The following is a 25,293-nucleotide window of genomic DNA, read 5'->3' on the forward strand; positions in this document are numbered from 1 at the left end:
ATTATACCATGTTTCTTAAAAATAACATTGTTTTCTGAAAAGATGTAATTAAAAAAATTAAAAACCAACCTTTCGTTAAAAAAAAAATTAAAAAAAAAAGCAATTTTAAATGGTTTGCATAAATTTTCCAAAAAAAAAAAATATATAGGTGCCGTTTGGTAACACTCTTGTTTTTTAATTTTTTAATCACAAAATGAAAATAAAATTTTTGTTTTTAAAAAATTTATTTTTGAAAAACAAAAATGCGTTCTGTAACCACTTTTGTTTTTTAATTTTAAAAATAGAAAACAAAAGTGTGTTCTGTAAAGTTCTTTTTTATTTTTATTTTTTGATTTTATTTAAGTCGGGTCTAGGTCCGGGGTCGGATTTGGGTTCAAGTCAGAAGCGGGGTTCAGCGCCGGGGCCGTGGGGAGGGGATTTGGGTCCGAATCTGGTCGTAATCCAAAAGATTGATTAAGAAAAAAAACTGTTTAAAAAAATATTGAAAGTGATTTTTTTTTGTTTTTAAAATTTTGATTTCTAATTATAAAATTAAAAAGTAAAAACAGTTTTATAGAACATATTTTTGAAAAATATTTTCACTTTTCCACTTTTAAAAATAGAAAACTAATTAAAAAAAGTGTTACCAAACGCCACCATAATTTTTGATTCTCTTTAAAATGATTAATGTTTCAGTAAAAATTGCTGAGGTTTTATTTTATCAGTAAATAGCTGAGAAAACAATGAATTTGGGTAGCGTGGAATCTTCCAATCCCAAGGCTAGAGAACTGAAACATTACAACAACAGTAATGGTGCAAATACATGACTGAAAATGTGGAAGATTTAAAATATGAAGCACCAGAAGATATAGATTTTACAGTATTGATAACAACAGTAGCTACAAATACGATTCTCGGCAAAATGTAATATGCGTTCATGTAGCTATTGGTCAAAAATTATGCTTTACAGAAAAGGAGAGCTATGAAATACATTTGTTCGGTAGCTGAAACCGCGTATTCTCTGGCCACATTACAATACACAGGAGCACCTCTAACTGTTTTTTTCTGTTATGTACTGTGATCAACAAACTTCAATCACATGTTCCGAAGCCCGATTAAGCCTGATAGGAGCAAAGGGACTAGCTCTTTTCTTCTTCTTCTTCTTCTCCTTCTTTTGACTGAGTTCTTGTTTCTCTTCCAGATGATGATGGTAGTTAATAATAATCCATCAGTATAGATCAAAAAGAATTCAAACTTTTCTACTGTAAAAGTGAATTTCAATATCTATGTGCAACAGGGTAACAGAAATATTGGATCTTCACAAGTTAACCATAGAGACTCTCTATTAATCTAGTATGTAAATTTTGAGTACTGACTTAAATCACTGTTGATTTCTTCATTCCTCAGCTTTGTTAGAGCTTTCTTTTCTATCTTTCTTATCCATTCCTTGCTTACCCGAAAAAGCTTCCCGATTTCCTCAAGCGATTTAGGCTGGTAGTTATTAAGGCCATAACGTAAAATTATCACTTGCCTCTCTCTTGAATCTAAACCTGCTAGAAGATTATGGATATCCTTTCTCATGTGTTGTCTCATTACAGTTTCTTCGGGAGTCGTTATTGACATATCTGCCATAAACTCCTGCAACATGAGTCACAACACAATTTGAATCATACCGAAATAGTAATAATAGCTTCACCCCTGCATTTTCAAGATATGACAAGATAGAAGATTTTAAATCATACCAGGTACTTTCCTTGAAAGGATTCTCCTATTTTCTGATCAACTGAACCCACAACTCTTAGGCATTGGCTAGCTGATCTGATTTTATCCAACGAAAGGCCAGTAAGCTTTGCGATCTCATTGTCGTCTTGACATTTCCCTCGACTGTTGGTGATCGCTTTTCTAGTTTTCTGTATCCGATTAATTGCCTTGCTTAATGTACCCTATACAAAGAAAAACAAGTGGATTAATAATCAACTCTTAAAACACATGATATTCTTGAAAAGGAGAAAAATATATACCGGAACTTTTATCCCTCTTGCATGCCGGGCCACCAATCTTGACATTGATTTTCTTATCCAGTATTGGACATAAGTTGAGAATCTATAACCTCTTGCAGGATCAAATCTTTCTGCACCTTGCAGTACACCAATCTTTCCAGCCTATAAGATAAGCACTGGAATGTAAACACTAGTTGGAATAGAGTATCACTATCATGTGATTGCATTTGTAGGAAACGAAAGTAACCTTTTGTTTCTTCTTTGTTTCCTTTTTTTTTTTCATATATAGACAAAGCATTTGATGAAACATGGCAAGAAAGTCTTTAAACAAATCTACGTATTGATTTCCTATTCCCACCAAGGCCACAAATGACCTCCATTCATGTCAAAATTTTCATGATATGATCTACAACTACAACCCCTTCATCAGAATATTTACGTTCTGCAATTTTGTGAGTATTTTCTGTGATATCATGTGGTTGTAAGACTTGATATTCATCACCTAAAACGAAAATAGTATCATTTGTTTTTCTAGGATCCAGAAACTTGGAAGTTCTGCTATAAAAGTAAAGTTTTACAATTATGCTATATCTAACATACCTGAAGTAAATCATCCAAGGCTATTCCTAAACCCCTATACTTTCTTGCAAGGTATAGAACTAAGGACTTAGTACTCCTTATAACCTCGTCCTGACAATGCCAACCGAAATGAAGTTGCTGCTTAAGCATTTTTTCATCAACACCAGCAGCTTCTGCCCAGCAACTCAAGCTGACAACTCCACCGGTTTCTATCTCCAAAGCTATTCTGATTTGCTCCAACTTTGAAATCATCTGAAAACATTAGTCCTAAAGCTTGTAAGACATTCCCGAAACACAAGCTTAATAATAAAAAAAACAGCACAAAGAGCATTAGACACAAACACAACCTTCACCCCAGTTGAAAGTTCTGCCTCCTTTTTTGCAATTGCGAGCCTTTTACGGCTACATTTCTTAGATCCTTTCATAGTGGAAACAAAAGGCTGTAGAGGACCTTGCAAAATTGTTTCTACAGGCAGCTGAGAAGACTGAGTTTTCGGGTTTTCCAGTTTTCTTTTTCTTGATCTTCTTTCTTCCCTTTTACCAGTTCGAACAATGGTCCTACTTGTGGGGCTTTCAATTTCGCTTCTTATCTTATTTTCTCCAACATGCTCTGTGGATGTGCTAGCTAAGTCCGAAAAGATTGAGTTTTGAAGAGTGTTTGACAAACGAGTATTAAATAACTTAAGTGCTCCAAGCTTACTTAGATGAGTCAAAATCTCTTTTTCTAATCTCAGCACATCTGAATCAGAAAAACTCTCTTCCAAAACACCAAGGTTTTGCATCAATATCCCAAAATTTGATGCCTTGTATGCATTTATGTTTTCTTTGGCAGGCATCTGGTAATCATTTGAATCATGTGGTAGACTCAAATATGTGATAGTTTGAAAAAGAAGATATAGTAAAAACAAGCACAATTGAGATATTAAGCAAATAATTTCAAACCTTCAATTCTTCCATTATTGATAAATCATTCTCTAAGATTTGTGGAGATGAAGGCGAAAAGGCGCAAGCTGTAAGAGAATCTCTACCAATAGTCTCACTTTCTTCAGAGATGACAGACAAGAAAGACAGCCTTGCTGAAACGAAAGAAGCCTCCTTGACTATAGCTAAGCAAAAGAAATTGAAAAACACATTCTCAAATGCTGATCACATATATGGTTTTGCCAAAACATTAATACAGTCTATATTGGTTCAAATGACATGATCAAATTTTCCATCTTATTAAAGCTCAAAACAATTTTATCTTATGGGCAAATCTCATAAGTTAACATGAAGATATCAATTGCCTTAAGACCAAAAAAACATAATTGAGAACTGATTCTTCATGAACATAATTTGAAGGTCCCAAAAGAAAGATTTTAATAACAATGAACTTACCAGGAGAAGCTGACATGAGCTTAAAAGTTGAATTAGAGTGGAAACGAGAGTGAAGGGGAAAACCCCACTTGAGATTTAGCCTAAAACCAAAACCCAAACCCATTGTCTTAGTTGGAAGGAAGGAGAAGGTGGTGGAGAAACTGGGTCCATTAAAAGTTAAAGACTCCAAACAGAAGAAGAAAGATTTTAACTGGGTGAGCCAGCAACACTTAGAAGCTACTAGTTGGATATGTTGGGTATTGTCACATCTCCACCACCAGTTCTTCATCTCTTTTTAATTGGGTCTTGGTTATACATGTTTTTGGTGGGTCCAAAGTAAATAAAAGAGTTGAGAAGTTTTTAATTTTTTTATATTTGAATTTTACTTAATACTTATGCAGAAAACAAATTTAGATTACAATTATTCACATACCAAAAATATATAAAAGGAATACACTATTTGAGTGTGCAAAGTAAAGCACCCAAATGAGTTTTCATTACATATGACTCTTTACAAAGATAAAAAAAAAAATCATAGAAAATTACAAAGGAAAAATTAAAGTAAAAACAGAGAAAAATGATGGCATTAAAAATGTCAAAATATTATTAAGGTGCTATATATTCGTGCAAGTATGTACCTTTGTTATGGATTGGGTACCTTGATCTGTCACATTACAGATTCTGTGCAGCATGTCAAACAGTCCAACAATCGCAGTCAAGGGTTTTGATTTTTTTCACTCCGGAAATTCAAACAAGAGTTTTGACAGAGAGTGTCAGGTCTCAAAATTAATACGGCAAAGAAACCTCACGAGGGTCACCACAAAGGATGTTTTTTTTCTTAAATGGAAAGAGGGAGTTTAGACAAACGTCGTTTGTACGAACATTCGTCGAACAGTTGGAGTGCAAACTCTTCAACCTTTGCAGTTGTGCTTCTCAACAGTGCGACAATGGAGACTACAACAAACGAAGTTCTGCTACTGGGGTCTATTGGGTACATTCGCCCACATACAAACTTCACTCAATTCCCAATCTTTCACCATGAAAATTAACAAAAACACCTTAACATACCTGATTTCTCCATGAAAGAATATGGGTTCGTCTCCAAAAACGACAACGAAAGGAGACCAACGACATGTGTTTTGGGTTATTAAAAGCCACCGCCGCCGCTAAGAGAGTGTTTGTTGGCGGTTATGTGGCGAGTGTGAGAGAACTTTAAGAGATGTGTCGTTTAAGAAGAAAAAGAATGTGCGAAGTTGTCGTTTGAGCTTTGATTGAGCTGGGCTTGATTTGTACGGATCCTCTAGGCCCACAAGGCTCGACGTTGCTCTTGGGCTGATTCGACCAACCAACTAATGTGTTAAATCCTTACATTGTCCCACATTGCCAAGATACAGTTTGTTTTGAGTCTTTATATATTTTTATCTCAGTGCAATAACTTGTCCCTTCGGGAACATCCGATAAAATTGGAACGATACAGAGAAGATTAGCATGGCCCCTGCGCAAGGATGACACGCACAAATCGAGAAATGGTCCAATTTTTTTTTAGGGAAATTTACATGGTATATTAACTTTTGCTATTTTTTTTTACAAAAATACTGCCAGACGGTATTTTTTTACTTTTTTACTGTGTTTTTTAATAAGTTTCATACTGCAGTATACTGTGTTAAGTTTTCACTGGTGTTTTACTAGTGTTCTACTGTTGTTTTGAGTTATACTGCTTTGTGTTTTACTGGTGTTTTATAAAAACACAATATTTTTGGAAAAAATTCCGTGTGACAGTATTTTTATAAAAGTTAACCAAAATTCCAGTATTTTTATAAGTTTCTCTTTTTTTATCATTAGTTCATAAGGCCCCAAAATATTTTTTTGCTAGAAAAATAATCTAAAAATTTATTTGTATTTTATGTTGATTCTCAAATAAAAGGTATATTTATCAAAAGCTCTCTTCTTTATCAAAACCAACAAACAACAACCATTAACACTAGATATTAGTTGTGAAACGCTTTAGTTGTGAACTTTCAAGTTGGACTATGTTGAGATCCAAATCTTATCTTTTTTGATTGGAATATTGATAAATGTATATTTGTGTGATCTCTTAACTAAGTATTGTTTTAGTATGATATTAGTTTTGTGTAATTTTATTTTATTTATTTATTATTTTTGCAGATTTCTGCTTAGAGCAAATTCAACCTTAGCTACTTTCTAGATATGTTGGTGGACTCCATTTTTTATTTTTTAATTATAATACTTTTAAACTGACTAATCACAATAGAAAAGAAAAAATAAAGAGTAGCAGTAGCAGTAGCAGCGACGCTAGCGCTCCAAATATTTACATTTGAAAAGTTAAATTTTTTTGACAATGAATCCCATTTTTCTGACTGTGACAATCACTAACAATCTTGTTGAAGTTGCACTTATACCTCGATTGTCAAATTTATTGATGTATTTCACTATTTAATGTCAATGATTTTATTTATTTCACTAAACTAGAAGTCTTTGGTATAGTACACAAGTATATAAAAGTTCACAGATCAATTATTGTCTAATTTTAGAAAGATTTTCCTCTAATGATAGTTAATAGATATATTTTTTTTTGGAAAATTTTATAATGCACCCCTTAAAATTGGTGTACCGATACACTTATTTATTTCGGTTTCTAGAAATAAAATTTAGTCCAATTTTTTTTATGATCGTATAATACGTTATAGTTATTTAAGACATTCTACAAAAATTTTGAGAAATTCAAAAAAAATTAACACGACAAAAATAGAGTTTAAAGAGCATGATGCATGTGTAACTTTTTTATTTTATACACGAGTAAAATAGACGGGTTGAACATTAAATTATATATTATAAATTATTTTGAATTTTTCAAAATTTTACAAAATGTCTTAAATAACTATAACATATATGACTATGAAAAAAATTGAACTAAAAAATTATTCTAAATGTCGAAATAGTTAAGATTTGCGTCAGTGCACTCATTTTACTATAGTGCAATGTAGAAGCACCTTGCATTTTTTAAAAAAGATTTTGTTTTTACATTAATATCTGGTGTAGTAGTTTTTCTTATGTTGCTGTGAAAGAAATTGGAGCAAATTAAGAAGTTAAGAATACTCCTACCAGCTTTTTTACTCCATCATTTAAAATACATTATTAAAACTTTATTTTTTTTTTCCATTTTACACCACACTTCTACATTACACCATACATCAATTTCTTTAAAATTTATCATTAAAACTCTATTTTTTAAAAATTTTATTATATTTTATTCATTTTAAATATATGATATTAATATATATCTCCATACAAAAATAATTAATAAAATATATTTAAAGCAATGAATAGTAATCCATAAATATAAAGCATAAATAGTGTATTTTAAAGAAACTTTAAAATGATAAAAATATTTAGAGCATTTGTTAATGTTATAGCATTATTTTTAGTACAGTTTTTTAAACTTTTATAAAAATCTTTATTTTAGAGAAAGTATTCTAAGCCTCTAACCTTCTTGAACTTCATGACAACTTAAAAAAAAATAGAAATGCTAAATTGATTCCTTGAAAAACGACAGAAATGATGAAACACGACATTATTAGAAAACAACGTTAACATTAACAAAAAAGCTTGATTATTTGCCATTTTTCTAGACTTTTTTTCATGTTTATTGTCGTTTTTAATGTTTAATGTCGTTTTTTGTCAATTTAATCTCGTTTATCCTGATTATTGGCGTTTACGACTTTGCTGTCGTTTTCCGAAATAATTATCGTCTTCAATTTGATTGTCTCTTTCCAAAATTATTGTCGTTAAAATTAACGTGTATTCTCAATTTTTGTCGCTTTAGAGGCTTTCTGCCGTTTTATTAAATCCTTGTCGTTTTCGTAAAAAATATCGCTAGCTGTTTTTGTTTCTGGAGATTTATGTCGTTTTCATTAATTTTGTATTTTTAAAACCAGAATGTGAGATATGTTCTTTTAAAAAAACCAATAATATCTATGTCTAAATTTAGATATAATTAATAGTTCAATCATCACTGTAGAAATTTCAGCAAGAACACAAACTTTTTGTATGTGACTTTTCTCCCTTAAGGCTAGTGAGTTTCTAGTCACAACAATAAAATTGCAAGAATATTTGTGTATTATGTTTGTTTTCTGTAATGGACTTCTTAAGTTTATTTATTTGTGTGTACTATGTTTGAAAATTCATGGGCCAATTTGATCATTTTTCTTCTTCTTGATCATTTCCTGTATTTCTTATTCTTTTGGCTTGGTTTTTTTTTTTTTTGAATAATAATGAAATTTCATTAAATCAAATCTTCCAAAACAAAGGAAGCAATTACAGTAGGTAACTCAACACCACTAAAAACACGGTCAGCCTCAAAAAGAGAAGATCGCGCCAATGAATGCGCAACCTTATTAGCAGACCGCTTAACAAAATTAAGAGAAACATCCGTAACAGAGGCTAACATAGCCTTACAATCTAAAATTATATGACCATAAGGGGAAGTCATATCTTTATTTCCTTGAAGGTCCAACACAACTCGACGACAATCCGATTCCACAATCACGTTAGGCCAATTGTTGTCCTTAATCCAACTTAGAGCCTCTTTGATACCAATGGCTTCCACTTCATGAGGTTGCAAGTCCCCCGCCTTCTTCAGAGTCTTAGCTTGAATGACCAAACCATTACTGTCTCTAGCAACCAAGCCAATACCATAGCTCTTCTCGTTTGAAAAAAGTGCACCATCAACATTAACTTTGTATTTAGGAAAAGTGGGAGGGGTCCAATGCTCAAGACGAACCCGATGGGGTTCATTAGGAAGTCCTAACTCTTGATTTTGAGCATTATACCAATCAACAAAGTTTAGTTTTGCCAAAAATAGCACTTCTTCAGATGTAGGCTGCTTTTCACCCAAAAATTATTTAAAAATAAAATAAATAATGTTATTATGAAAATTGTCATATATGAAAAAGATAAATAAAAGGAAGGAGCACTCAAAATTGAAATAGTACTATTGAAGTTAATTACTATATCTTTCAATGTTTATATATATGTGATTCATGTATAAATTTAACTCCATTTCAGTTAAAATAAAAAAAGGTTTATTCATCAATTAATATATATAGATGTTGGCCATGAATGGTTTAGACATAGTTTAATTGAGATTCCACTCCATTAATTCATTTGATGAATCCAATGAATGATTATATAATATATGTGGTCTTTTGAAAAAGAAAAAAAAGTATTAATGGATTTATCACCTCTCTTTATCAAGTGCTTTGGTTTGGACCACTTTATCATTCATTATTATTATTCAAATTACAGATTTTCGATTTAAAAACATAGTCATTGGTGTAATAATTTTCTCAGTAAAACAGTCAATTCCTTACAAAGTAATTTAATTAAAATTTATTTATTTAGACAAAAACCTAAAAAATTGGAGAAGGAAAACGAGTTGATGTTGTATTTTTTTTTTCTTTCAAAAATTATATGGTACAATTTCTTGGAATATATAATATTATATCATATATAGAATAGTAAATTCTTCCAAATAAATATATATAAATACATATCGATTATCATGAGCTATAGCAATAATTTTCTAAATTACAATGTATATAGTTTTATATTCTTTCAATTTGTTTAAATAGTACGTGTGAGGTTTAGCTTTTTATCCAAAAACCCTACTTAATTATTAGTTAATACAATATTACGAAGTCAAAAAAGTCAAAACACATTCATATTATATATATATATATTATTTGGTATTTTAAAGTGGCGAATTTTATAATTAGTTAAGTAACAGTTTTCCGTATAATTCATTAAATTAAAATGTGTGAGTCTCGATATTCTATGTCACTTCTTGTGGTGCTTGTAATCTTTAAGGACAGCTCTAAAAGTAGGCAAGCTCGGCATGCCCCATAGGCCCTTGAATACTCAAGCCCCAAAATTATTTAGTGTAGTAGTAAAGTGTCTTATTTGAAATTAGGTCAAAAATCAATTCCAAACTTTTATTTTACTGTTTTTTTTTTTTTGAAAAAAAAATATTTAATGCATGTGTAGCTAATAAGGGCCTTAAAATTTAAAACCTTAGACCCAATATACTTTAAGACGATCCAAAATACTCCTTAGTACTACAAGTCTACAATACATGTGTAAATAAAACATAAAATAAGGGAAACTTACAAAAATACTGTTTTTTTCCCAAGTTTTACAATAATACTGCCACACGGCAATAATTTCTTTTTTACTGTCCAAGCCTCTTTTTTTTTTCTTTCATACTGTCCAGACCTAAAATATTTACTTTTATACTGTTAACAGTAATAAAGCACAAACGGCACCTCCTTCGTGATTGGGGATGGACAAATCAACACCAGAATCATAGAAACACCAGGAAAAAACCATAAAATCTGGTAAAGAGAAAAAAAATTACTAAATCAACAACAATCCTATAAAAAAAACATAAGAAAACACTACTAAAACAACACAAAAAAAAAACCACAGAATATATAAAAAAAAAAACAAGCATAAAAAAACTTTGGAATGGTAGTATTTCGATCGGGTGTACTTGGATTCCCATCCTATAAAAAAACATAAGAAAACACTTCTAAAACAACACAAAAAAAAAATTTAAGAACATAAACAACAAGCATAAAAAAAACATTAAAACTAAAATAATGAAATGACACACCTCGACAACCCTTTTCCTAATTATGTCTTCGAACAGATCAGTTGATTGAACAATCTTCACTTGGTATTTACTCTTTTCCTAAGAGTTAACAAAATAAAACCAAAACAACAACAAGACACAGAGTCAAACAAACAGAAAACTATAAAATAAGACTAACAAAAAAAAACATGCAAGAGAAAAAAAATAAGAAATATAATCAACTTGAAAAACTCTTAAAACAACACAAGATCAATAGAAAAAAACCTTATCAGATTTGGGAGACTTTTGAACTTTCTTTCGGCTGTTTGCAACAAACAGACAACTATAAAATAAGACTAACAAAAAAAAAAACATGCAAGAAAAAAAAAATAGGAAATATAATCAGCTTGAAAAAACTCTTAAAACAACACAAGAACAATAGAAAAAAACCTTATCAGATTTAGGAGACTTTTGAACTTTCTTTCGGTTGTTTGCATCTTTTATATATATATATGCTTGTCTATCTTCACTGATCTAAAAAAAACCAATGTCAAATTAAGTTTTTCTTTTAAACCCCTTATATATAGATGGAGAAAAGGTTGAGATAGAGAAATATTTGTGAACAAGTTTACTACAACAAAAGGACAGTCAAGAAGAAAAAAAAACGTATAGAGAAAGAGAGAAGGAAAAGAAGAGAGGAAGTGAAAGAGTTTAGGAGGTGGGTTTCTTTGGTAAGACTAAACAAGATCTTATGCGCTTATAGTAATAGAGACACAAGGATAAAGGAGAGAGAAACATATTTTTTCTTGGCAAGAGGAAATATGGAGGGAGTTTTATGAAAAAGAAAATTAAAATTAAAAAAATAAATAAATAAATAAAGTTGATGAGAGGGTTGCTTTAGTGAGTAGTGTATTGTCACATCTCACATCCAAATCAATCACTCTAATAAAACAAAAAAAATTAAATTTTGATGTGGGTATTATTTCTTATTTTATTATTATTAATATAAAATGATGAAACATGAATATGACAACAATGCAACAGTAAACTGCTATATTATTATTATCAAACACACGGCTAAAGTTTAAAAGGCAGTAAACTGCCAAAAAAAAAAAAAAAAAAAAACAGTATAAATGTTGTATTTGCCGTGCAACAGTATAAATGTAATAAAATGGGAAAAAACAGTACATGGTGTAAATTTCCCTAAAATAATAGATAATTAGTGAAATAGTTTATTTTTTAAATCATTAATTTGTCTTTTTAATTTTTACATTTTTTTTTACAAAATGGTCTCAGTCTAATAATTTAACTAACTAATAACTATCTAAGCGTTTCGATCACTACTTGTCGGAAATTTTCAACCAATTATATATATCTAGAGTGTCAAAGTCTATTTTTCCAAAATAAAATATTAAAATGAGAAAAGAAAATCATAAAAATAAAGGATCGGTTCACCTTAGCAGTTAAGTTATATAGTATATATGTGTATCCCATCTGAACTTTTATTTTTATTTATATTTTTTAAATAAATAAATAAATAAATAAAATGAAAAACTAATTTTGTAAAGCAATATTAAAGTAAAAGTAAAAGTAACTTTTGGAAAAGAATGAAGCAATGGATTGGATATATTGGAGAGATTATTTTCAAAATTAGACAAGAAAAAACAGTGAGACATATATTTGTAAGGATTGTGGTCAGATATATAATTCTCTGTAAATATTATTCTTAGTGAAATCCAACAACAAGGACTACTACATTGTATTGTTCAGTCTCATACAAACATTTTCTTAACTTTGTTTCTTTTCTTTAATTTACCTCAATATGAAATATATAGTCTAGGACCACTCACACTTAACTTCCAAGACTGCCAAAAAAACCCTTATAACATATGAATATTTATGAAATGCATTAGTATTAGGTTTTTTCTTTATTAATAATGAATGATTAATCCTATGATTTGGCTTTTTATATATATATATATAACACTTTTTAATGTGTAATGTTACTAAATAAATTTATTTATAAATATTAATTTTAAAAATATTTAAATTAAATTAAACTTATTATTTAATATTTTTTCTTCCTAAAAACAAATAAATAAAAGACTAGTGTTGATATATAGGTGTATACGTGGGTTAAAGAATAATGTATGGTATGTGTATATATAGCGACGCAGAAGATAGATACAAAAAACATGCAGAGATATATGACACGTTATTAACAAAATAATAATAAAAAAAACATAAAAAACTACAAATAAGGAAAAAAAGAAAAATCATAGTAGTGAAAAAAAGTGATATTTGATCATGTATCAAAAATGGAGACTACTTTGTCAAAGAATAAGAGGAGCGCTTTCACTTTAAGATGCTATATATGATAATTATTTATAAAATATATATGACTTGGTAATTATAATGTTGAACATTAATTATTATTACTGTAGCTAATAATAAGATTAATGATAATCATATGTTTATAAGGTGTTGTTGGGTGGATATAGGAGAGAGGACCCCACCAAGCATGTTCCTTTGCTTTGGGCTTTGGCTATGGATGGATTGGGTTATCTTCACACTTGAGACACACACTCTTACTCTCTCTCTCTGTACAAAAGAAAAAGGAGTGATCCACATATATCAAGTATGGTGGATAAGCATTATCACAACACCAACATTGCACCCAAACCAAATCCTTTCTATCTTTATTTTTTTTTTAGATTATTAAAGCATTGGCTTTAAAAGAAAAACATTTTATTGTTACACGTGTAAAGTAACATTGTGTTGTTGTTGTTGTTGTAGTAGTAGTAGCAAAGCTAGCTAGCCCTAAAGACTAAAGATATATAATATATGTTTATGTTCTAGAACATAATAATATGTAACATTTGTAAGATTGTAGTTTTTAATAATAATTAATAAATGGGTGTGTGTTGTAACAATTTTTGGATTCCTCATTTGGGTTTTCTATCATCTATTTCTACCCCTAATATTTTTGGTTGTCTTTCTCCAAGGGAGGTGTAGACTTTGTTATTTAAGTTTTTTGTGTTATATATTTTAAGATAAAAAAAAAATATACCCTTAATAAATATATTTTTCATAGTAAGGAGTTACTTCAAAGTTTCCTACTTTATAATTTTAGATTATTATAGTTATTTTTTGCATAATAATTTCTTTTGAAACATATACATTATTTATTTTTATTTTTTTTTGTAAAATAATCTCTAATCACACTAAACTCCAATTTTTTTAACACACATCTAAATTTTTAACACATTTGCAAAAAATTGTCGAAAAAAATTGGCAACATGTTTTTTTAACCGTACTCAAAATTGCTATACATGAGCATAAAAAGATGGGGATGAGATAAGTAATCACATGTTTATGTTTACTTTAAAAAAAATAACTTAATTTTAATATGGTAATAATCATTTTTTATAAGGATTATTAACATTATGTTTAAGAGATTGATTAAATCCCCTAATTGATAAGCTATTATTAGTTCCAATAAAAAAGAGCAAACAAAAAGTTGTTTTGTCTACTTTTTTTTGCTTTTTTTCAAAGAAAGATTCCTTTCTTATTGCCACCATTCTTTTTTCATTAAGAACCAGACAATTAATTTGTTATACTAATTAATCAAACTTAAGAACCCTTTTACACATTACATATAATAATAATGTTTTGTAACTGGTCAACTTATAAATTTGAAGTACATACAATAAAAACAAATAGTCAAAAACCAACCAACCATACATTTCATCAAACATTAAATACTCTCAGCAATATATTTTTTTCATGCCTTAAATGAAGATTAATGGGTCCCCTCACATATCACAATCAAAGTGACTCAATTCTAATTTAACTCTGTTCACATTAGCCTCTGTCACTAAAAAGTCTGCATTTGTAATTGTATTTGTATTAAGCTAAGTATTAATTCTTCATTTAAATTTCTAAAGAGAACCAAACCAAACTAGAATGATGACAGTACTAAGAATATCCAATATAACATGCATGTGAATATGAATAATTGAATATTATTATAAAAATCACTGCTTAATAATTTTGGACCAGTGCACGTGCTTAAACAATACAAATAAATACATACATTCATATATAATAATTATATATATATAATGTCATGTAAGACAAAACCTGTTTACCACCCACAACTGTATTCCATCTTTTCTTGCCTCCAATTTATTTTTTTTCTTTTCTTCACTTTATTTTGTCTTTGATAATTCATTTCATTCTCTTTTTTTCTCTTTAGTCAAAAGTTTCTAGGGGCATTGGGACCCTCCCTCACTCCCTCCCTAGCCAATTCTTCTTTTTGTAATCTTAATCACTAAAACTCACTATTCAAGATAATTGTTAAATCCCAAAACTAATTAGGATTAAACTAACACTTAATTAGTATAAATTACCTCTTTTGATTATCCAACTGTAAAGTAAACAAACTCACATTGGATACTGATCAAGAAGGACAAAGAAAGCTACAAAAATATTAATAATAATGTAACCATAGAGAGAGATCCCTTCTCTTTTTTATTTCATTTTTCACCACTAAAATCACAAAGCCCAGAAAATCCCAGAAGCTGAAATCTCTCAACCATGCCTGCAAGGCCTTACCCTGCAAATCCCAACTCCCTAACAACTCCAACAACACCAAGTTTCTTAACCAAAACTAGAGTCTTGTTCTTGGTTTTGACCATTTCTGCTTCTTTAGTTATACTTGCTTCTATTCTCTACTTTCTTTACCATCTTTGGCAATCTCTTGTTCACAATAGAGCTAAGACCATTCCATTTGATTCTAGTGCACCTCTAAAGCTTGAAAGATTCCCTTACAAAGAGCTAAAGAGTGCTACTAATGATTTTGATTCTTCCAATGTTATTGGCAAAGGTGGTTCTGGTACTGTGTTTAGAGGCATATTGAGGAGTGGTAAGTTGATTGCAATTAAGAGACTTGATGCTTTGTCTTTGCAATCAGAGAGAGAGTTTCAGAATGAGTTGCAGATTCTTGGTGGGCTAAGATCACCATTTTTGGTGACCCTTTTGGGTTATTGTGTGGAGAGGAATAACAGAATCCTTGTTTATGAGTATATGCCTAATAAGAGTCTTCAAGAGTCACTTTTTGGAGATGGGGTTTTGATTTTGAGTTGGGAAAGAAGGTTTGAGATCATTTTGGACATTGCTAGAGCACTTGAGTTCTTGCATTTGGGATGTGATCCACCTGTTATACATGGTGATGTTAAGCCAAGTAATGTGTTGCTTGATTTTGAGTACAGAGCAAAGATTTCAGATTTTGGGTTGTCAAGGATTAAGGTTGAGGGTGAGTTTGGTGTTGATATGTTTAGTCAAGATTTGGGGAAAAGTCAAGAACTTTCTGGGAATTTGACTCCAGAGACTCCTCCTGCAATTAGTACACCAGTGGAAGATAGTCCTCATGAGGTAGATTTTGCTCTTGCTTTACAAGCTTCTTCTTCTTCCAAAAATAGTAAAGCTTGTTATAATGTTAAAGCTTTGAACTTGAATTCTTTGAATTATAATGCCAACATTGCAAATGCTAAAGGGAAAGAGGTTTCAACAGTAGTAGATTTTGGTGTTGGTGGTGGTGGTGGTGGTGAATATGATTGTTGGAATCATAACAAGTTTGTTGTTCCTTATGATGATGAGCCTTGTAGTATTGATGATCATAGTAAGGAGTTGTCCAATTCAAACACTTGTTCTGTTGTTGATGAGGTTGTTGATATGAAACAGTGGGGGAAAGATTGGTGGTGGAGACAAGATGGTAGTGGTGAATTATGCAGTAAAGATTATGTCACTGAATGGATTGGGAGTCAAATTGGACCAACAACAAATCCTGATTGGGATGAAGAAAAGAAGAGCATTCCTGACAAAGCTGATTTGATGATGATGGAAGAGGAGGAGGAGGAGGACATGGACATTTCAGCTCCCTTAGATAAACCAGAAGAAGAAGCAAATGATGAACCCCATTTACAAGCATTCGGGTTTGAAGTTTCAGGGAAGAAAAACCGAAAGAAGAAACCAAAGAAGATGCAAGAGTGGTGGAAAGAAGAACACTTAGCTGAGATTAGCAACAAGAAGAAAGGTAGTAATAGTACTAAGAGTAGTAATAAGCTGAAAAGGCTTAAAGCCAAGTTTAGAAAAGGCTTCAAAATCCCACATTTCGATATGGGGAGGCGGTTTTATTTTCGCAGAAGAAAGAATTTTGATGATCAGGGTGGTCAAATTGATTGTGAAGATCATCAAAATGGTGAGTTCAGCTTCAGAAGAGGGTGGAAAAAGAAGAGGAACAACAACAACAACAACTCAATTGGAAGTGATATGTGGAGTGGAGATATATTCAGTAGAGAGCTGAGTAGCACAACTAGTATGAGAGGAACACTATGCTATGTTGCACCAGAATATGGTGGCTGTGGATACTTAATGGAAAAAGCTGATATTTACAGTTTAGGAGTACTAATGCTTGTCATTGTTTCTGGTAGAAGGCCACTACATGTTCTTGCTTCACCGATGAAACTCGAAAAGGCGAATCTAATAAGTTGGTGTAGACACTTAGCTCAAGCTGGTAACATTTTGGAACTTGTTGATGAAAGATTGAAAGATGAGTACAACAAAGATCAAGCTAGCTTGTGCATCAACTTGGCCATCACTTGTTTACAGAAAATGCCCGAATTTCGGCCTGATATAGGCGAAATTGTTAGGATTTTGAGAGGGGAGATGGAGCTACCTCCATTGCCCTTTGAGTTTTCTCCATCTCCACCATCTAAGTTGTACAGCAAATGCAGAAGAAAAAACAAGGTCATTGCAGATTAGGCTTCATAACATTATTATTACTATTATTATAATGTTTCCTTTTATTGCTAATTTTGTTAATCTTTGTTTTTTTTCTTTCACATTTCAATATTGGGGGTTCTTAATTGAAGAGTGTATTATATATAAGCTGTTATTGTTTGAAATTTGAAAACAAACTAATTAAGCTTATTGATTGTGTTGTATAAAGATGGATTATGTTCTTTTAATGAATGTATATTAATTTATAACATTTTTCTCTTATTTACTAAACTTGATTTGATTGATGATTAATTAAAACTATTAGAAATTTATATGAATATGAAATATATATATATATATATGAATGATTATGAGTATTGAATGAAATATAAAGATCAAAAATATAGAATGAAAATAATCAAATATTTTTAGCCATTGATTTGTAGATAAAAGAAAATGGCAAACATCAATTGAGTAACTGAAATTTCTAGTAATTAAATATAATTGATTTATTACTAACAAAGCTCAAGATTTTTAATTGAACAACTTTCAATCTTGATTTATGTTCTTCTTTTTGATCCACTAACACGTACTTTGATGTAAAATTGGCATTATTAATGATTTCAAGGTGGAGAAAACTTTCAACAAAAAAAAAAAGATGAAAAGCTTTATTTTAGTGGTTCCTTTTTAATTATTATAATTTATACCAAGGCATCAGCATGCATCGTTAAAAGATTAGTTAATCATATTCATATTCATGCCAATAGTGACTTATTATTATTATTATTTTGAGACAATATAATATAGTAATATTTGGGTGTATAAATAAAACAATAATAATTTTAATTTGTGTGTCATGATTGCTCATGCAATATATAAATAAAATAAAATACATATATATATTTAGTTTGAAATATTTTTGAGTGACTAAATTAAAGTCGTAATCACCGGCCAATTTAAATCACTACAAAACTTTATATTATTAAGTCACGGGAGGGATGTCTGTAATATATGATCACTAATCATCACTAATCAATTAACTTTCTGTCTCTATTAATATAAAGAAATTGCTATCATTATCAAATAACTATTTAATATTAATAGAAAAAAGAAACATAATTTATGTTGGATTAAATATATTTTCATGTTTATTCAAAAAAAAAAAAATATATTTTCATGTAATAATTATGGTAAAAAATGCTAGTCGCTCAATAATGCCATTTTATAATTATATAGAACAATACTCGTATCTCATAAATAAATATAAATAAATTTTGTGTCATCTCTTTTTCATATTATTTTATTTTAGTAATGTAAATTACTTATAACTTAAAAAAAATCATATTCATTGTATTTATAACATACTTTTTTAAAAAAAAATTCTGCAAATTTTGAAAAAATTATAGTAATTTATGCTACCAAAATTAGATTTGAAAAATTTATAATTTATTCTTGGAAATAATTATTGCTATCCCTTTCCCTCTTGCAAAAACAGGGAGAAAAAAGATATAATTTATTAGTGAGATATTGAAAAAGGCTAAAATTTTCAATTTCATTTCACACAACAAAGTCATATATGATATTGACATGACTACACATTTTTTTATAATTCGAAAAAAAAAAAGTAATAAAAGTGTTTCTACGATCCTTCCAAGAAATTACCCAGAACAAACATCACCATTATTCAAAATATAATTGAAGTGTAATTCAAATGAAAAACATATAGAAATAGAACAAGTTAATTGGCAAGAGCCATAGTCTATAGTAATTTGTATGCAGTACAATGTTTTTATAGAAGGAAAAAAACCAGATAAATAAATTTTGTCAAAAAGAAAAGAAAAAACGACAACTAGATAAGGAAACGACAGAATAAGAATAGAGTGGATAACTACATAGTTTACATGTTGGAATAATATCTGGTGAATCTCATCTCATAAAAAATATAACATATAACAACCATAAACAAGGAAAACAATATTGTTGGGGTATTAATCAAATCAAAGGGTATTGTTGGTTTTGATCAAAATGAGAGCTTTTGCAACTTCCACCATGTTAGGTCTCTCTTCAACACTTTCATTGGTACACCTCTCAACCAGCTTTAGCACATTCCATTATTGGACCTCTTATTTCTTCCTCTTCCACCAACGCATTGGTCTCCAACTCATGTTTCAATTTACCATTCCAATCATAATTGGAAGAACCATCAGTAATATCCCAAAGTATTTGTCCCCAAGTCTTTCCTGTCAATAATTCAGATAACAAAATTCCAAAGTCATAAACATCATTCCTTTCAGTGTATCAACGTGAGTTTCCCCTTCTGGAATTGGAATTGAAGCATAGAAACTACACAGCTTTGCATTGTAGTCTTTGTCTAAAAACACTTGTCCCCTTCTAATATCTCTGTTGATAAAGGTCTTTGAGTGGTCATGGTGGAGATAAGAAATTGCATTAGCTATTCCAATACAAATCTTTAACTTTCTCTCAAATGGGGCCTGCCCGGCTAGTTCAGAAATATGGAGGAGATTGCCATGAAAAGGGAGCTCATAAACCAACACAGGCAGCTCTGAGTCAAGGCAGTAACCCAAGAGCTTCAACACATTTCTGTGGTTGCTCATCTGTGATGCCACTGCAACTCCATTTGCAATCATTTTCAAGTGTCTTTCATTGTTAAATTTTGGAAAGAACATTTTCACAGAAATTTCTTCTTCATCATCATCACTAACTATTACTGATCCTTTGTGAAGTGTGCAGTTCAAGCTGCCATGTTCAGTTCATGGGAAGAGTATGACCGAAGTGGATTTGATTTTCCAATAAACAAAAGAATGGTTTGCTCTAACACTGCACCTCCATTCTTCATAAACAAACCATCTTTTTCTATTGTACTTTTGTTCTTGTTGTTCGCTCTGTAGCATGAGAACATAATGAACATAAGAAATGTAGATTGGTTTTGATGATATGGAAAGAGATGGTTTCTAATATCGATGAGCATATTATATTAATTTGTAACAATTCTCATTCAAAAACCACATGATGTCTTCTTTCTACAATCCTTCCGAGAAATTTCTACATATTTTGACCAAGAATGAATACATATTAAAAAAGAATCAAACAAACCCAAGTGAATCTTATATTATAAGAAAACAAGACAAGATACACAGTATAGTACTAATGGGTTTTGTTGGTTTTGATAAAGATGAGAGCTTTTGCTACTTCCACCATGTCTGGTCTCTCACCCACATTCTCTTTAGTACACTTTTCTACAAGCTTGACACATTCCATTATTTGACCTCTTATTTCTTCTTCTCCTTCTTCTCTCAATGTATTGATCTTCAACTCATTTTTCCAAGCATCAAACCAATTGTCAAAGGAAGCTCCCAAATAAGGACTGTTGACAGTTGCAGAATCAGGATCAGCCATATATCCCCAACTCTTTCCACTCAATAGTTCAGAAAACAGAACCCCAAAGCCATAGACATCACTCCTTTCTGTATAACGCCCATAAGCACGTACCTCTGGAGACATATACCAATAAGTTCCAATAACACGATCCACATCTACATGAGTTTTCCCTTCTGGGATTGGAAGTGATGCTTGAAAATCAAACAGCTTGGCACCATAGTCTTGGTCTAGCAACACTACTTCCTTACGAATATCTCGATAGATGAAGGTCTTTGAATGGCCGTGATGGAGATACGCTAGAGCATTTGCTATTCCAATCCCAATTCTTAACTTGGTCTCAAATGGCAGCAGCAATGGCGGTGATGGTGGTGGTGGTTCTTCTTTTTCACAATTTTCATTTCTATAAAGGAGAAAACGAGAGAGATTACCTTGAAGAGGGAGCTCATAGACCAGTATAGGCAACTCTCTGTCAAGACAGTATCCCAAGAGCTTCAAAACATTTTTGTGGTTGCTCATCTGTGATGCAATCGCAACATCATTTGCAATCATTTCAAAATCTACACTAACATTATGATTGGTGTATACTTTCACAGAAATTTCACAATCTTCATCATCACGGTCAATTACTCCCCTATACATGTTGTAGCCTCCACCCTGGTGTATGATTCTGCTAACATGGTAGTTGTTTGTTGCGTTGTTGAGTTGTTGAGAAGAGTATGAACGGAGTGGATTGGATTTTCCATTGAATAAACGAATGGTTTGCTCTAACACAGCACCTCCATTCCTCAAAAAGAAACCATTTATGTCTTCTTCTACTTTAGTATTATTCTTCTTGTAGCATGAAAACATGATTTAGAAAATGAAACTACAAGGACAAGAAGATTAGTTAATATTGAAAGAGATGAAGAAAACAAGTGGCAATTAATTAATCAATCACTCTTATATTCACAACTAGCAGAGTTTAATAGTAATCTAACAACTGCAACAAAAAATATTATATAATTGAATATAAGTCTTTCTACGATCGTTCCAAGAAATTAACGAGAAGAATCATAATTAATTATTAAAATTGACATGTATGACTACATCTAAAATGTATGGGATGGTTCATCTCTATTGGAGAACATTGTCCATATAGATTAAATGTAAAAATATTGAGTAATATATATGAACATGAACTACTCTACTTATTACTAATTGGTTTTGAGATGGATGGAACCCCATGATTCTTGTCAATCTCAAACTCAAAGCAAGAGAAGATTAGCTCCACACATTATCAAGGTGAATCATAAAAAACATAACATAACAACCATAAACAAGGAAAACAATATTGTTGGGGTATTAATCAAATCAAAGGGTGTTCTTGGATTTGATCAAAATGAGAGCTTTGGCAACTTCCACCATGTTAGGTCTCTCTTCAACACTCTTATTGGTACACCTCTCAACCAGCTTACCACATTCCACTAATTGACATCTTATCTCTTCATCTTCTTCTAACGACATCTTAGCCTCCAACTCACATTTCGATTTATGATTCCAATCATATCTGGAACCATTATTGATATTATCCCAAAATATTTTTCCACAAGATTTTCCTGTTAATAATTCACAGAACAGAAATCCAAAGTCACAGACATCACTTCTTTCTGTATATCGTCCTTGCGTTACTACCTCAGGAGGACCGAAGCCTTTAGTCCCAAAAACTTCAGCATCTACATGAGTTTCCCCTTCAGGAATTGGAATTGAACCATAGAAATTAAAGAGCTTGGGACCATAGTCTTGATCCAACAACACTTGTCCACTATGGATATCTCTGTGGATGAAGGTCTTTGAATGACCATGGTGGAGATAAGCAACTGCATTGGCTATCCCAATCCCAATTCTTAACTTGGTCTCAAATGGCAGTTGCGGTGGCGGTAGCAGTGGTGGTTCAATTGTATGGATGAGAAAACTAGAGAGATCACCTTGAATAGGGAAGTAATCATACACCAACATAGGCCACTTTGTTTCAAGACAGTATCCCAAGAGCTTCAGAACATTGTTGCGGTTGCTCATATTTGATGCCACAGCAATTTCAGTTGCAATTTTTTCCAAATAATCACCATTTTTAGAAAATGGTTCTGAAGAAAAGGTTTTCACAAAAATTCCACAATCATCTTTTTCACCATCATTAAGTACTCCCCTATACATTTGGTAGCCTCCACCCTGGTGTATGATTCGGCTAACATGAAAGTTATTTGTTGCTTTATTGAGTTGTTGAGAAGAGTATGAACGAAGTGGATTAGATTTTCCATTGAACAAACGAATGGTTTGCTCTAACACTGCTGCTCCATTCTTCAAGAAGAAATTTTTATTGTTGTTGTTTGCTCTGTAACATGAAAACATAATGAAATAAGAAATGAATTAAGATTGGTTTTGAGGATATGGAGAGAGTTGGTTTTCTGATTTCGATGAACAAATTATATATTGATTAATTGTGAGTTGAGACACAGAACAGAACCTTCACCAAGGTGCATGTGGTGACTTTAAGTCACTGTAATTGGATTCACAAAGTCATATATACATATATGATTTGACATTGTTTTCAAAGATAAGAAAACCACATGCACTTTCTATCTACTATTGTTGGAAGAAATTTCCACATATTTTTCAGCAATTATGTATCTATGTCTATGTGGGATATGTAAGTGTGTTAGACATTTATATGTATAAACTGAAATATATATATGTTTATGTATAAAGTGCGGAATTAATCAAACATATATACTATATGAATATAAGGATCGAAATACCTCCAACCATTGATTCTTTGAGCATTAATCCCACATAAGCTTGATCTGCAAAAGAAACTGATTGATGTGGGTAATCGGGCTTCCTCGCTCTCTCAACTCTCTTTAGATGGATTTTGCTGTTATGAACAGAATGAGTGAGGAGCTCGGGGACCGAGACCCTATATTTATAGGTGAGATACTCCATCAGTATCTATGCCACATTAATTGTCAGAATATTATGACAATTAATTCAGGAAATCAAATCAGGTAATGAATATAGAAATCTGACCATATATAGAATATTACGTAATTGATTCTGTCCAGATTCAATGAATATAAAATATTCATTTATCAGAATCAATAATATTATTTTATTTCCTTAATTAGAAATATTCTAATATTCTCCCACTTGGTCAGCATTTAAACTAAAACATTCAAACCCAAACGTTCCTCATTATATAATAAACATACGAATCATAGCGACATGTCCTCATTATAAGTCGAGTATTATCTTCCATGTATTACGATATATTTATTATATAACAATGTATTTTATGTGGCAATGTACTTAAGTGAATAAACCCTAACCCTTATATTTATTCAGGTCCTCTTACGATAATTTTCTCAGATGAAATTAAGGTGCACATAAATATGAGAAAATATCGAAATTAGAGTTTCATTAAATAATTTTTGGTTGTACAAAAAAAAAACTGCATATGGGTTAACTGAATCCCATATTTACTTTATGATCCTTGAATTTGTGTTGCGGCATGCCTTTAGTCAAGGATCTATGCGTTCACCCAATTCAGTTTGCGTGATTAATGACCACTTATCACGCCTTTTTATGGCTAAATACTTAATGTCGATATGCTAGCTTCGACCAAGATACTCAGAGTTATTAGCCATAAATATTGTAGGCCGAATTTATCGCAAAATTTTCTTAATGGCCTAATGAAATCGTAATTTCGAACTCTAAAGCGTACTATGAAACTCTATAATACATCATACGAGATGTATCCTCAAACAATAAATGAATTCGACTTCATAGTTGAAATAACAATCAAGATTCTCTACAATATAACTTACTGGTAATCTTAAGGACGTAATAAAATATTGATTTACGTTAATAAATACAACTTGATGAAGTATGTTAGAATCTAATTGGTTAACTATATTTCCAGATGGTCAATTCATCTTAAAATATGTATGAATATAATTTTTAGTATCTTAAAGATACCTCATCACTTTGTATGAAAAATAAAGTGGTCTTAACTTTAGTTATTCTGATACTACTTAACGATCCTGAAACAAATGTAATGCAAAGTCTTATTCAGACTCTTAGGCATACATTAGGCTTCTAAAATAGAAGCAAATGAATGTTCTTAATTTATTCTCACCTGGATCATTTTTCAGATGCTGGTTCGAGTTGAATTTATCACACTTAAAGATAAAAGTTATATCAGATGAATAATACATAATTTTATTTAATCAGAGATGCTGTGGCTACTCTCTAATTAATTAAAAATATATATATTATTTATATTCCTTATCTCAAAATAATAATTTGAGATATGAATTATTTCAACTTATATAGAAAACTTTTATCATCATTTGCAAGTAACATATTGTCTACGTATAAAACAAATATTACTCCCACTAACCTTTCCGGTATATAATTATTTCCATAATTCTCTTTTCAAACCTAAAGGAAAAGATGATATAATACCAATTTGTGAGATGTTTGTTTTAATCTATAGGTAGACATCTTAAGCTTGCA

The 25,293-nt window shown here is 30.9% G+C and overlaps 5 protein-coding genes and 1 non-coding gene across 9 annotated transcripts; 2 read left to right on the forward strand and 4 right to left on the reverse strand.

Annotated features, from left to right (window-relative positions):
* Nucleotides 1–831: 831 nt before the first annotated feature.
* LOC115707942 (RNA polymerase sigma factor sigC) lies at nucleotides 832–5,030 on the reverse strand. Of its 4 annotated transcripts, none has more exons than XM_030636057.2 (7): nucleotides 4,553–5,030; nucleotides 3,501–3,664; nucleotides 2,906–3,394; nucleotides 2,580–2,810; nucleotides 2,001–2,141; nucleotides 1,722–1,922; nucleotides 832–1,617 (listed from the first exon to the last, which is right to left on the reverse strand). In XM_030636057.2, exons 2-7 carry the CDS (start codon nucleotides 3,513–3,515, stop codon nucleotides 1,330–1,332), a joined length of 1,365 nt encoding a protein of 454 aa, XP_030491917.1. In that variant the 5' UTR covers nucleotides 3,516–3,664; nucleotides 4,553–5,030; the 3' UTR covers nucleotides 832–1,329. The 4 variants fall into 4 exon arrangements, with proteins under 4 accessions (XP_030491917.1, XP_030491913.2, XP_030491915.1 ...); XM_030636053.2 differs by lacking the exon at nucleotides 4,553–5,030 and adding an exon at nucleotides 3,936–4,223; XM_030636055.2 differs by lacking the exon at nucleotides 4,553–5,030 and adding an exon at nucleotides 3,936–4,202 and having other exon boundaries at nucleotides 3,501–3,634.
* A 322-nt stretch (nucleotides 5,031–5,352) lies between these two features.
* LOC115708496 (U6 spliceosomal RNA) lies at nucleotides 5,353–5,455 on the forward strand. The gene has a single exon (XR_004009992.2). It is a non-coding gene; the product is annotated as a U6 spliceosomal RNA (small nuclear RNA).
* Nucleotides 5,456–8,217: 2,762 nt separating this feature from the next.
* On the reverse strand, nucleotides 8,218–9,264 carry LOC133034838 (uncharacterized). Its single transcript, XM_061110274.1, has 2 exons — nucleotides 9,238–9,264; nucleotides 8,218–8,814 (listed from the first exon to the last, which is right to left on the reverse strand). Exons 1-2 carry the CDS (start codon nucleotides 9,262–9,264, stop codon nucleotides 8,218–8,220), a joined length of 624 nt encoding a protein of 207 aa, XP_060966257.1.
* A 5,715-nt stretch (nucleotides 9,265–14,979) lies between these two features.
* On the forward strand, nucleotides 14,980–17,615 carry LOC115707941 (putative receptor-like protein kinase At1g80870). The gene has a single exon (XM_030636052.2). It carries the CDS (start codon nucleotides 15,163–15,165, stop codon nucleotides 17,386–17,388), a length of 2,226 nt encoding a protein of 741 aa, XP_030491912.2. The 5' UTR covers nucleotides 14,980–15,162; the 3' UTR covers nucleotides 17,389–17,615.
* A 1,819-nt stretch (nucleotides 17,616–19,434) lies between these two features.
* LOC115704636 (serine/threonine-protein kinase ZRK3-like) lies at nucleotides 19,435–21,594 on the reverse strand. Its single transcript, XM_061110283.1, has 4 exons — nucleotides 20,557–21,594; nucleotides 20,191–20,249; nucleotides 19,691–20,103; nucleotides 19,435–19,586 (listed from the first exon to the last, which is right to left on the reverse strand). Exons 1-4 carry the CDS (start codon nucleotides 21,592–21,594, stop codon nucleotides 19,435–19,437), a joined length of 1,662 nt encoding a protein of 553 aa, XP_060966266.1.
* Nucleotides 21,595–22,095: 501 nt separating this feature from the next.
* On the reverse strand, nucleotides 22,096–23,130 carry LOC115707946 (serine/threonine-protein kinase ZRK1-like). Its single transcript, XM_030636063.2, has one exon. It carries the CDS (start codon nucleotides 23,128–23,130, stop codon nucleotides 22,096–22,098), a length of 1,035 nt encoding a protein of 344 aa, XP_030491923.2.
* Between the last annotated feature and the right edge of the window lie 2,163 nt (nucleotides 23,131–25,293).

Source organism: Cannabis sativa, chromosome 1 (genome assembly GCF_029168945.1).
Source record: "Cannabis sativa cultivar Pink pepper isolate KNU-18-1 chromosome 1, ASM2916894v1, whole genome shotgun sequence".
Classification (NCBI taxonomy): Eukaryota; Viridiplantae; Streptophyta; class Magnoliopsida; order Rosales; family Cannabaceae; genus Cannabis; species Cannabis sativa.